We start from the raw sequence: 14,339 nt of genomic DNA on the forward strand, positions 1-14,339 counted from the left end.
AACACAAAGTCAAATATACACTGGGGTTGCTTACCAAGAAAGACAACATTGAATGTTCCTAAGTGCCTTAGTTACAGTTTTTACTTAAATCTACTTGAAAATCTATGGCAAGATTTGAAAATGGCTTTCTAGCAATGATCAACAACCAACTTGAGAGAGCCTGAAGAATTTAAAAAATAATAATATGCTAGTTTTGTACAATCCGAGAGTGGAAAGCTCTTAGAGACTTAACCAGAAAGACTCACAGCTGTAATCACTGCCAAAGGTGATTTTAATATGTAAATGAGTTATTTCTCGATCAATCAATTTGCAAAAATATATAAAAACATGTTTTCACTTTCTCATTATGGGGTATTGTGTGTACATGGGTGCCATTTTTATTTTATTTAATCCATTTTGAATTCAGGCTATAATGTGGAATAAGTCCAGGGGTATGAATACTTTCTGAAGACACTGTAGACTGAGACAGAAGGAAGAGAAAAAGTAAAATACAGTGTTTCTGTAAAAGAGACAGGGATGTATTCAATTCCATTTTAATTCAATAAAATTTCCTGAATTGAAGAAAATTGACACAAACCCTGTTGCGAGAGCTGTCCCTTACCTAATATGGTGAACTTGTCTGACACCCTCTCCACCACAACCTGGTCTTTCCCCACATAAGACACCTGGCACTTGAACACCGCACCCTTGTGGATGGAGATCAGGGGGATGAAGGAGAGCGAGGACAGCAGTCGCTGCTTGCTGCTGTCCCCCGTCGAGTGCAGCGGGCCCTGGGTGTGCAGTTTGTAATAGCCCACGTCGCCACCAGAGGGCAGCAGAGGACCCTTCTCCGAGACTGGGGAGGTGAAAGTGAGACCGTAGGGTAGAAGCATGGTGCTTAGTTGGTTACGGAGAAAGTTAGTGTTGTTAGCGTACGCTTTGAATGTGGGACGGGATTCTGGTCATTTGATGTTGGACAATATTTGTTAGTAGAATTATGTCATGAAAAAAAACAAAAGGCAACGAGTTACTTAAGATAATGTACTGAACAAAGGCAAAATGCTAAATAAATGACAAAATAAAGTAATACTTCACTTAATTAAAAGTCCTTGTATAATTACTTGTATAATACTTTATAACTTGTATGTGCCTTTATGGTGCCTACTGTTGTCTCTCTATGAAGGACATTTTAAACTGGCTGAAAATTCTATACAAATTCTGTCAGTTATTCAGTCAGGATCATTATGAGATGATAATAAGACATAATACATGCATATGACATGTCTTACAATACATTCTAACTGTATAATAATGTTTTATACCTGTAGGCTGTAATTAAAGTGTTACCGAAAGAGAAATTGTGGTCTGGCTCTATGTGTATATACACTCAACACAATATGCATTTGGACAGTGAAGCATTTTCAATTTGTCTCTATACTCCAGCATTTTGGATTTGAAATCAAATGTTTCATATGAGGCAACAGTACAGAGTGTCACCATTAATTTGAAGATATTTTCATACATATCCGTTTACCATTTTAAATTGAAAGCACTTATTTTATGCATCTACCCCCCCCCCCCCCCTACTTGAAGAAGTCCAATCGTTTTTTGCCCAATCGTAACTGAAGGGTGAATAAGCAGTAATATTCTTTCTAAGTGAGTAGATCAAATGTTTCTGAACACATCTAAATTAATTCCTCTTATGCCATAATTAGGAAAACTCATGAATGAATCATGAATAACGATGAGGGTTAATGTTAAAGAGGCTACAACAAAACATGCTAACCTCTCACTATTACTAACAGGGGAGGTTCGCAATTTTTTCAGGGGGGGGGGGGGGGGCAGTATGATATATGTGACTCTAACTTTCTCACTCATCATTTTTCACGATCTAGTCATGATTTTTCATAATCATAGTAGCATCCACATGAATGTAAGTGTTCAGAAACATTTCTTATTCTTACTCTAACAATAAAAGTGGCTCCAAAATGACACAAGACATAATCTGAAACACAACCAAAACAAACTGCAAATGCATCCAACAAGCTTGATGTAGCCATTGTGTGCAAGGAATATGGGACCAAATGCTAAACTTTTGACTAGTTAATATACATAGCCACATTAAAGCCCCATTAAAACATGTAACTTCACTGTCCAAATACATGTTATAGAGTGTATATAATGCTATGATGCTTTATAATAGTATAATGCTTTATAACATATTATAATCATGAATGGGCCTCTAAAATGTCTTAGAATAAAGCTTACAATATGTTATGTAACATATTGTGGTTTGGCTCTACCTGTGTGTGAGGTGTCTGAAATGGGGGTGTCATTGAGAAACCAGGTGGTCTGGACCCTGTCCACCCTCCTCCCCTCCACACTGATGGTCACCCTGCCCTTCTGACCCACAATGACCCGGGGAGGCAGAATGATCCCCGATACATTTAGAAACTTCTGCTTCTCTGGGGAGGGAACGAGGGACAGAGAGAGAGGAGAGGGAGATATATGTCAGTGGTGATATGAACACAATTTTCTGAGACTAGTCATGTTACAAAACTTCATAATAAAAGTGCAATTATATACATACAGTGGGGTCTGAAATTATGGCACCCTTGATAAAGATGAGGGAAAAAAATACTATCCTGCATCTGCGTTTATGGACTGCTCTCTTCAACTCAAACTACAGGTTCAAACTACAAGTCCAGAGATTGAAATGACCATTGCAAAATGTTGATTTTGTGGTTAATTAACAATTTATTTGTGGATTTTGACGTGTGCTTGGAGTTATTGTCTTGCTGGAAGATTCACTTGAGGCCAAGCTTTAGCTTCCTGGCAGAGGCAACCAGGTTTTTGGCTAAAATGTCCTGGTACTGGGTAAGATTCATGATGCTGTTGACATTAACAAGGGCCCCAAGACCGGTAGCACAAAATAGCACCATAACATCAGAGATCCACCACATGATGTTACAGTAAGTATGGGGTACTTTTTCTGCATATGCATCTTTCCTTCGACACAAAATCCACCACTGGTGTGCATGACCAAAGAGCTCTATTTTCATGTAATCTGACCATAGCACCATGAAAATATAGCCCTTTGGCCACTCACACCAGTGCTGGGTTTTGCTTCAAAAGAAAGATGCATATGCAGAAAAGTAGCCCACACCTACTGTAAAATCAGGTGGTGTATCTTTAATATTATGGGGCCATCTTGCTTCCAGTGGTCCTGGGGCCCTTGTTAACACTAGAACCACCTGGCCTTTCAGCCTTTAAGTATCCACTAGACAACATTGCCGGGCGTCCTATTTAGCATACTGATCAGATGCATATCAACACACAAGGTGAGCAAACATAAGCACCAAGGCTCAATAAATTGCAGATAAGCAATTGTAAACCATGAATTGTATCAAGAAATATTTGTGGAAATATATTAGTGTAAAAATATAACAAGAATGGTTATTTCCCTAAATAGAGTCAAGGATATTGGGGGGGTTGGCGCCCCTCCTTGGGTTGTGCCATGGCGGAGATCTTTCTGGGCTATACTCGGCCTCGTCTCAGGATGGTAAGTTGGTGGTGGAAGATATCCCTCTAGTGGTGTGGGGGCTGTGCTTTGGCCAAGTGAGTGGGGTTATATCCTGCCTGTTTGGCCCTGTGCGGGGGTATCATCGGATGGGGCCACAGTGTCTCCTGACCTCTCCTGTCTCAGCCTCCAGTATTTATGCTGCAGTAGTTGGTGTGTCGGGGGGCTAGGGTCAGTCTTATATCTGGAGCATTTCTCCTGTCTTATCCGGTGTCCTGTGTGAATTTAAGTTCTCTCTCTCTCTCTCTCTCTCTCTCTCTCTCTCTCTCTCTCTCTCTCTCTCTCTCTCTCTCTCTCTCTCTCTCTCTCTCTCTCTCTCTCTCTCTCTCTCTCTCTCTCTCTCTCTCTCTCTCTCTCTCTCTCTCTCTCTCTCTCTCTCTCTCTCTCTCTCTCTCTCTCTCTCTCTCTCTCTCTCTCTCTCTCTCTCTCTCTCTCTCTCTCTCTCTCTCTCTCTCTCTCTCTCTCTCTCTCTCTCTCTCTCTCTCTCTCTCTCTCTCTCTCTCTCTCTCTCTCTCTCTCTCTCTCTCTCTCTCTCTCTCTCTCTCTCTCTCTCTCTCTCTCTCTCTCTCTCTCTCTCTCTCTCTCTCTCTCTCAGGGTTGGGAACAGTCTAGGGGTTTGTATGTCTATGGTTGCCTAGATTGGTTCTCAATTAGAGGCAGCTGTTTATTGTTGTCTCTGATTGGGAACCATATTTGGACAGCCATAGTCCTTGAGTATTTCGTGGGTGATTATCTACGTCTATGTGTTAGTTGCCTGTGTCTGCACTTATCATATATATCTTCACGTTAGTTTTGTTGTTTTGTAGGTTTGTTTAAGTGTTCTTCGTTTCATTAAATAAGAAGATGTATTCATGTCACGCTGCACCTTGGTCTCATCCATACAACGAACATGACACTGAATGATCGGCTATGAAAAGCTAACTGACATTTACTCCTGAGGTGCTGACTTGTTGCACCCTCGACAACTACTGTGATTATTATTATTTTTAGACCATGCTGGTCATTTATGAACATTTGAACATCTTGGCCATGTTCTGTTACAATCTCCACCCGGCACAGCCAGAAGAGGACTGGCCACCCCTCATAGCCTGTTTTCTTCCTAGGTTTTGGCCTTTCTAGGGAGTTTTTCCTAGCCACCGTGCTTCTACACCTGCATTGCTTATTGTTTGGGGTTTTAGGCTGGGTTTCTGTACAGCACTTTGATATATGAGCTGATGTAATAAGGGCTATATAAATACATTTGATATATTTGTATAATTCTACAAAGTCCTAGTGAAAAAAGCTAATTCTTCTAGCCAATGACGCATCAACATTCTAACAGTCTAATAAATAAATGTAATTTATGCTATCGGAAGAATAATAATTTGGTTGGTCTTAGGTAACATTAGAAAACCAAAAAACAATGTATGTAGCCTGTATGTAGCATGTAGCCAAAATCCGAAAAAACACGTAGCATGTTGTAGTTTTTTTTTTACAATAAATGTGATTTGTAATGGCTTTATAGTTAATAAAGCAGTCCCGTAACAGCCTCTTTTTTTTTTTTACAAAGTACAACAAAGAATGGTATCAACCTGCAAGACGCGCAGTCAAATTATTAACATGAGCGCCAATGATAAATAGGCATAACAAACTCATCATTACACTTTCTAAATTAAAATCAACCTCTTCACCCTCCTTATCATTCATTTAGGCTAATTTAAATTCAATTGTGAAGTAATGTGCATAATTATCGCCCATTCATCCATTTTTTTTCATTCAGTGAGGTGAGAAAGGTGCATTAACATTAGGGTACCAATGCTAATTAGGGTACCAATGTCCTTCTGAAAAAAATTCAATTTAAAATAAACATTTTGGAAAAGTCAAAAAAAAAAAAAAAAAACTTCAGTGGGGGTTGGCCTATGGCGGTTCCACTGTTAAAGGAGAAGTTCCCTTTTTTTTTACAACAAAATATTTTTTGAATGTTATAGAAGGGTCCAGATAACTTTTAGTGATTTCACTTTTGGAGAAACTTACCAAACAGGAAATCCCTTACTCATCCTCATTGTGTGGTATGGAAAAACATGAATAAAGTCTCCAAAAACAGTGAAATATGTCCTTTAAGAAACTGCAAAGTTCTCAGTATAATGATGCAGGTCTTAAGATGTTGTACCGATAGGACACATGGGAGATAGTATCTCCGTTTTGTACCATCAAAAGTATGATTATATGCAGAAACCAGACAACATAGTTTAAGTCTTTAAAATCGATAGAACAATATATCCCAGAGCAACCGGGATTACGGCTGTGGCTGTCATGCAAAGGTCTGCCCGTTTCAAGGTAATTGACCGTTAATTAACATGAACACATTTAGCCTCCACGCATAGAAACTGCTGATTGGCGCCTTTGGGACATCTACATTAAAATATTTGAATAAATCTATTTGATAATATACACCATCACAATAAATCCATTATTTATTTTAGGCAGCTCTAAAGAAACATTATGACATGAAGAAAATGTATTTCAGAAGAACAGAACATGACTTGGCCTACCATACAGTGGGGCAAAAAAGTATTTAGTCACAATTGGTGGCTGACTAAATACTTTTTTGCCCCACTGTATGGTAGTGCACATATGAAGTGCCTATGTTGAGCGTAAAAGTGATCATTTGAAACAGGTTCTAGATGTTAGATTGAGTTATTTGGCTACTTTAGTTGTGAAGGATTTAAACCATAGAATGCCTTAGAAATCAAAATATACAGTATATGGGCTGCATGATGCGACTATAGGCTATTGATGATTTGAGAAGTCGCAAAAAAAGCTTATGCTCTGTTCCTTGCCTTAGGCTGCACAGCTGTTCTCTCTTCAAGAGATCATATCTCGTCTTTACTAATATGTCAAATTAGTTTAGATTTAGAATAGCCCATTATTAAATGGGCTGGAACAGATGCAAGAGAAAAAAGGTATGTCATCCATATGCACTTGAATACAGAATGGAGGCCACTTTCCCGCCCATGCTTTTCACTCATGTCAGGTAGGCTACTCTGGTTATTTCGCTAAGCGACAGGTCATATTTTGCCCAAACTCTGTAGGCTATTCCATGGTCTCTCAAACCTATTCCTGCAGCTACCCATTGCTTAATTAGGGAATCCAAGTGAAATCTGTTTGGGAACATCGCTAGTAACAACGAAACATATTTAATTAAACTGTTAACTGTCTCTCGCTGGAGAAAGAAATTAAGGAGAGAGGGGAGGGGATGGAAATGCACAGTGGTGAGATATTCTGTTGCTAAAGTTAACTGTCAGCCTATTAATCATGAAAATATTTAGAAAAATGCCCCTATTCAAAATCAAATACAAAATCAAATACAAATGCACAATAATTATAGGCCTGTGTATGCCTACGCTCTAACATGCATATGGGTCTTTTGCATTAATCATCACCTTAGAAAGCACTGTACATTTTGTTGTGTTAGTCCTTGTGGATGTTGTTTCAAAGCCTACTTTTTCCACTCCGTTTCAACCTGTTGTTGAACTTCTTACTTCAAATGTATCAATCACAGTGAGGTCAGTTTTAAAAGCACATAGTGTTTTGATGATAAGTGTTTGACGTGATTTTCAATTTCATTTGCATAGATATCAGAGTGCTTAGAGGGACAATAGAGCCCAGAGTACCAGTCTATTAGTGACCTGATAATCATAAACGAGTTGAGTACTGCTAAAACATGTTCAGAGTGCATAAGAGGAGGTGACTGTAACTCTACCGTCATGTACAATTTTACGGCGTTAATATGGTGTACTGCAACAGGATAGAGTGAGCGGTCAGTTATACACAATAGCGAACCAATCTTTAATTAAAGTGACGCTGAGCCTCGAACCCAATTTGCCATGGCTTCCCTTAGAGGAAAAGACAAAGAACAACTTGCAGATGCAAATGAAAGCAACACACAGATAAAGGATATCCAGGAAAGCATAGCTAAAATGCTGTCAATGCTCACCAAAACAAACAAATTGTTACAATCTGTTGTTAAAAAATACGATTTGCTCGAAAAGAAAGTAGTCTATTGTGTCAGATATGCATATACAGGGTGGGCGTGTGGACGAACAAGATAACAAAAATTGGCCTTCTGGAAACAAAAGGTACAAACAAACAAACTTTAGAAGATGAACTGATCAAGACAAAATAATATGAAAATATTGTGCATACCCGAAGGCGAAGAAACAGAGAATGGAGTACACAAGCACCGATGAAGCCCAGAACAGGCTGCAGGAAACCTTGCAAGTTGAGAGAGAGCCTAGTACCCTGAGGAGAGGTAAAACTGGAAAAAAAAACTGATAAGAACACTAGGCTGCATACAGTGATGCCCAAAACCAGCTTATCGTTAATTGAGACCATATTCCTTCCCTCTCCCCCTAACACAATCTAAACTATATTGTCCCCAAGTAACTGTTCTTCTCTAGGATGTAACGATAGAATTAGCCAATGCCAATGAGATATACACAGACACTGAAAATACAGTATAAAAGAGGAAATATATGCTATGTAAGTCATTCATTGTCAATAATTGATTGATGTACAGTTGAAGTCAGAAGTTTACATACACTTAGGTTAGAGTCATTAAAACTCGTGTTTCAACCACTCCACAAATTTCTTGTTAACAAACTATAGTTTTGGCAAGTCGGTTAGGACATCTACAGACAGATTATTTCACTTTGTATTCACTATCACAATTCCAGTGGGTCAGAAGTTTACATACACTAAGTTGACTGTGCCTTTAAACAGCTTGGAAAATTCCAGAAAAAGATGTCATGGCTTTAGATACTTCTAATAAGCTAAATTACATCCTTTGAGTCAATTGGAGGTGTACCTGTAGATGTATTTCAAGGCCTACCTTCAAACTTGCTTGACATCATGGGAAAATCAAAAGAAACCAGCCAAGACCTCAGAAAAATAATTGTAGACCTCCACAAGTCTGGTTCATCCTTGGGAGCAATTTCCAAATGCCTGAAGGCACCACGTTCATCGGTACAAACAATAGTACGCAAGAATAAACACCATGGGACCATGCAGCCGTCATACCGCTCAGGAAGGAGACACGTTCTGTCTCCTAGAAATGAACGTACTTTGGTGCGAAAAGTGCAAATCCATGCCAGAACAACAGCAAAGGACCTTGTGAAGATGCTGGAGGAAAAGGTACAAAAGTATCTATATCCACAGTAAAATGCGTCCTATATCAATATAACCTGAAAGGCCGCTCAGCAAGGAAGAAGCCACGGCTCCAAAACCGTCATAAAAAAGCCAGACTACGGTTTGCAACTGCTCATGGGGACAAAGATCGTACTTTTTGGAGAAATGTCCTCTGGTCTGATGAAACAAAAATAGAACTGTTTGGCCATAATGAGCATTGTTATGTTTGGAGGAAAAAGGGGGGATGCTTGCAAGCCGAAGAACACCATCCCAACCGTGAAGCACGGGAGTGGCAGCATCATGTTGTGGGGGTGCTTTGCTGCAGGAGGGCCTGGTGCACTTCTCAAAATAGATGGCATCATGAGGTAGGAACATTATGTGGATATATTGAAAGGTCTCAAGACATCAGTCAGGAAGTTAAAGCTTGGTTGCAAATTGTTCTTCCAAATGGCCAATGACCCCAAGCATACTTCCAAAGTTGTGGCAAAATGGCTAAAGGACAACAAAGTCAAGGTTTTGGAGTGGCCATCACAAAGCCCTGATCTCAATCCTATAGAAATTGTTTGGGCAGAACTGAAAAAGCGTGAAAAAGCAAGGAGGCCTACAAATCGGACTCAATTATACCAGCTCTGCCAGGAGGAATGGGCCAAAATTCACCCAATGTAAGGGAGTGTGTAACTGGCGGCAGGGAAGTCAGGCGCAGGAAAGCAAAACAGGGTAATCAACGGAGCAGTTTTATTCAGAAAACCACCGGAATCCAGAAAAACAAACAAATGGGTACTAAACCCGTTGCGCACCAGAGAAAACGTGCACTTACAATAAACAATCCCACACAAAGACATGGGGGGAACAGAGGGTTAAATATACAACAAGTAATTGAGGGAATTGAGACCAGGTGTGAGGAAAAACAAGACAAAACACATGAAAAATGAAAAGTGGATCGATGATGGCTAGAAGACCGGCGACGCCAACCGCCGCCCGAACAAGGAGGACCGGACTTCGGCGGAAGTCGTGACACCCAACTTATTGTGGGAAGCTTGTGGAAGGCTACCCAAAATATTTGACCCAAGTTAAATTTAAAGGCAATGCTTCCAAATAGTAATTGAGTGTATGTAATCTTCTGACCCACTGGGAATGTGATGAAAAATAAATGCTGAAATAAAAAAAAAAATCTCTAGTATTAATCTGACATTTCACAATCTTAAAATAAAGTGGTGATCCTAACTGACCTAAAACAGGGAATTTTTACTTGGATTATATGTCAGGATTTATGAAAAACGGAGTTTAAATGTATTTGGCAAAGGTGTACTGTGCCTTGCGAAAGTATTCGTCCCCCTTGAACTTTGCGACCTTTTGCCACATTTCAGGCTTCAAACATAAATATATAAAACTGTATTTTTTTGTGAAGAATCAACAACAAGTGGGACACAATCATGAAGTGGAACGACATTTATTGGATATTTCAAACTTGTTTAACAAATCAAAAACTGAAAAATTGGGCGTGCAAAATTATTCAGCCCCCTTAAGTTAATACTTTGTAGCGCCACCTTTTGCTGCGATTACAGCTGTAAGTCGCTTGGGGTATGTCTATCAGTTTTGCACATCGAGAGACTGACATTTTTTCCCATTCCTCCTTGCAAAACAGCTCGCGCTCAGTGAGGTGTGATGGAGAGCATTTGTGAACAGCAGTTTTCAGTTCTTTCCACAGATTCTCGATTGGATTCAGGTCTGGACTTTGACTTGGCCATTCTAACACCTGGATATGTTTATTTTTGAACCATTCCATTGTAGATTTTGCTTTATGTTTTGGATCATTGTCTTGTTGGAAGACAAATCTCCGTCCCAGTCTCAGGTCTTTTGCAGACTCCATCAGGTTCTTCCAGAATGGTCCTGTATTTGGCTCCATCCATCTACCCATCAATTTTAACCATCTTCCCTGTCCCTGCTGAAGAAAAGCAGGCCCAAACCATGATGCTGCCACCATGTTTGACAGTGGGGATGGTGTGTTCAGCTGTGTTGCTTTTACGCCAAACATAACGTCTTGCATTGTTGCCAAAAAGTTCAATTTTGGTTTCATCTGACCAGAGCACCTTCTTCCACATGTTTGGTGTGTCTCCCAGGTGGCTTGTGGCAAACTTTAAATTACACTTTTTATGGATATCTTTAAGAAATGGCTTTCTTCTTGCCACTCTTCCATAAAGGCCAGATTTGTGCAATATATGACTGATTGTTGTCCTATGGACAGAGTCTCCCACCTCAGCTGTAGATCTCTGCAGTTCATCCAGAGTGATCATGGGCCTCTTGGCTGCATCTCTGATCAGTCTTCTCCTTGTATGAGCTGAAAGTTTAGAGGGACGGCCAGGTCTTGGTAGATTTGCAATGGTCTGATACTCCTTCCATTTCAATATTATCGCTTGCACAGTGCTCCTTGGGATGTTTAAAGCTTAGGAAATCTTTTTGTATCCAAAACTTCTTCACAACAGTATCTCGGACCTGCCTGGTGTGTTCCTTGTTCTTCATGATGCTCTCTGCGCTTTTAACGGACCTCTGAGACTATCACAGTGCAGGTGCATTTATACGGAGACTTGATTACACACAGGTGGATTGTATTTATCATCATTAGTCATTTAGGTCAACATTGGATCATTCAGAGATCCTCACTGAACTTCTGGAGCGAGTTTGCTGCACTGAAAGTAAAGGGGCTGAATAATTTTGCACGCCCAATTTTTCAGTTTTTGATTTGTTAAAAAAGTTTGAAATATCCAATAAATGTCGTTCCACTTCATGATTGTGTCCCACTTGTTGTTGATTCTTCACAAAAAAATACAGTTTTATATCTTTATGTTTGAAGCCTGAAATGTGGCAAAAGGTTGCAAAGTTCAAGGGGGCCGAATACTTTCGCAAGGCACTGTATATAGCTAGTGTTTACCACATGGCCTCACATGTGAATCCTTAACGAGATGGGTGTGAGCGATGCTGAGTGGGTGTAGACAAAGAAGAGCTCTCCAGTAGGTGTATTGAAACATTCAAGGGCCATTTTCTCAAAAGTTGGGTTACAAGTTTATAAACTTTCAAAGCATAAGTTCTTTCCAATTGTTCCTCAACTGCAGTGTATGAAATACAATTTTCTAGCTCTGAGTCTCTACTTTTATCCAATGCAAAAAAACACAATTTCAAATGTTGCTACATAAGACCGAATCAAGGTGGTCAGTCCAAGCTAAAAAGCCCTAAAAAAAGGCATGGCGCCTCAAGTACAAAGACATAAAATATGTCTTCTCAGCCCACATGCTCTATTTATGTAATGTTTACAATAACTATGTTTTTATTCTATTATCCTCCCATTTTATGGAATGCCGACCACGCTCATATGTCACGTCTGCTAAAATGTTGTACTTGGTTTTTCAATGATAGACGGAACAAATAAGGTTAACTTTGATTTGATACAAGACCAACAAAATCCAATTTATCACAGGGAATGTGCACGGGCTCCACGATGAAAAAAGAAAGCATATGGGTCTCAAACACTTAAAGATATTCTCAGTAGATGTGGTTTTCTTGCAAGAATTACATTTTTAAAACGCAGAAAATGAACATTCAAAGAGGAGCTGGGTTGGAGAGACCTATGATGCCACCTACTGTTGTATCAGCAGAGGTGTAGGCATCCTGAAAAAGAAGACTATACAATTCCCTTATATCCCAGCACATTGACCAAGAAGGATGTTTTTGAATGTTGAATTTTACCTTAAAATGGTGAAAATAGACATTGTTCTCATTGCAAATCTAAGCTATATTAGATCAAATCCAGATGGGAAATATTATTTTAGCAGGTGACCTAAATTATACATTCGATTAGATTGACAGACGTAATAATAAAAAAGGCACATTGTGGGAGCCTCCAAAGAGGCTGAAAAATGTCATTTCTACAAATAATTTACAGGACCCCTGGAGATTATTATCCCATTACAGTCAAAGCCCTGTTTAAACCTGGTCATACTAAGCTATATGAAACTGTTTTAAGAAGGTCATACCAAGGATAATTTTGCTTTACTGCTATTATCCTATACAAACGCATTGAATAACAGATTCACTACATGGAAGATCAGATAGTCCCCCCCCCTAAAGGAAGTTTGTTCTGATGAGTCTGTCCTATATCTGAGAGATATCTGAGAGATATAAGAAAGATGTATTTAACCCCTAAATACCCCTTAATGTATTTAACCCCTTATTTTTGGCACTAAACGGTCTTTACTTCCATGCTTTTTTTCAACTGCTACCTAGGAACCTTCAGACGAATCCTGAGGCCTGAGGCCTGTGGGCATCTTAGACCAAAACAACTGACGTGTTTGTGAGAGCCTCACCTTTCCACTAATATATTAGTGTGTCACCTAAACGGTTTGAATGATACAGCCAGAAGTTGGCAGATCGGCTGTACCAACTTCAGACAGTCCCAAGACTTTGTGGGGGTCGTAGAGCAAAATGGAGAGCATCATTGTGTTCGGTCAGACTGTTCGGACACCACAGACAATTTTGTGAGAAGACCGAATTCGGGATGTCTCATGGTCTGACAAATATCACTCTAGCTCTGTCACCTTTCATGGCAGATGCAGAAGTGCGACATCGGCGGATGCAGTGGATTGAGACGCAGATGTCTCTAGCTTAAACTGACAGATTTTTACAAGGAATTGTGTATTACGCTAATTAGATTTCCACGAGGTGTGGATATACCAACTTTAGGGCATTCATTTCCAAATATACAATGGGTGGGTCTAATCCTGAATGCTGATTGGTTAAAACCGCATTCCAGCCGGTCTATTACACAAGTCACCACCGGATAAATCTATGACGTTAAAATTCCTATTTACTTTGTTCCATCTGACTGTGCAATCCACTGTCTCAGCCTAGCCAAGCAATTTATAAACTTGATCTCCACTATTAAAAGCATCTAGACATGATCTCATTTCTTTTAGACTAACATTTTGCTTTTAAAAGCATAGATTTGTATAAACCTTGCTGTCTGTCTCTCTGACATTTGCAAAATTGTTTCAATATTCAAATTCGTTCTCCAGCTGTCCCATACTGTGGTAATGAACATGTCGGGAGTCGGGACGAAACAGACAGGCAGCCAGCGTTTCTTAACCAGTCGAAATCATGAATCAGCTGGCATAATTTTTATGGATATTTACAAAGAAATGTCAATTTAATTTTTTTTATTACGAAACAAAGTGCAGCTAGTTTGCCGTCTTTCAGCTTCAGTTTGAAGTGATTGTGTTAGCTGTGTTGTTGGATAGCTACTCTGAACAACAGTGTCCTGACGAGCGAGCACATTTTCTATGCCTGGCGATGTCATGCCTCATTAGCTCATTGTTATGGATGTATCCAATTAAATGTCACTAGATAACTACTTAAACAAATGCAAATGCAGTTACTTTGTTGTTATTCTGGCTGCAATATTTGATGTGACTGTAAATTAGCCGTAGCTGGCTAGCTAACAAGCAAGGGATAAGAATGTTGTCAGCCAGAATGGCAATGGAACATTTAGAATGAACAACTGGGTCGGGTTCATAGATACAGAACAAAAAGACTGAACGACTGGGTCGCTTCTCCAGCAACCGAA

General features: G+C 39.6%; 1 protein-coding gene across 2 annotated transcripts in view; it reads right to left on the reverse strand.

Moving 5' to 3' along the window:
* si:ch211-180a12.2 (uncharacterized) overlaps positions 1–14,339 on the reverse strand; it is a 70,241-nt gene that overhangs the window by 26,480 nt on the left and 29,422 nt on the right. Inside the window, exons 6-7 of one of the 2 annotated variants that reach the window (XM_036946698.2) lie at positions 2,283–2,444; positions 602–835 (exon numbers count right to left, since the gene is read on the reverse strand). In XM_036946698.2, coding sequence (XP_036802593.2) covers positions 602–835; positions 2,283–2,444 — 396 coding nt within the window. Of the gene's footprint in view, positions 1–601; positions 938–2,282; positions 2,445–14,339 lie in introns of both variants that reach the window. The other variant, XM_036946697.2, reaches the window with a different exon arrangement.

Source organism: Oncorhynchus mykiss, chromosome 16 (assembly GCF_057628025.1).
Source record: "Oncorhynchus mykiss isolate SJ-2025 chromosome 16, ASM5762802v1, whole genome shotgun sequence".
Classification (NCBI taxonomy): Eukaryota; Metazoa; Chordata; class Actinopteri; order Salmoniformes; family Salmonidae; genus Oncorhynchus; species Oncorhynchus mykiss.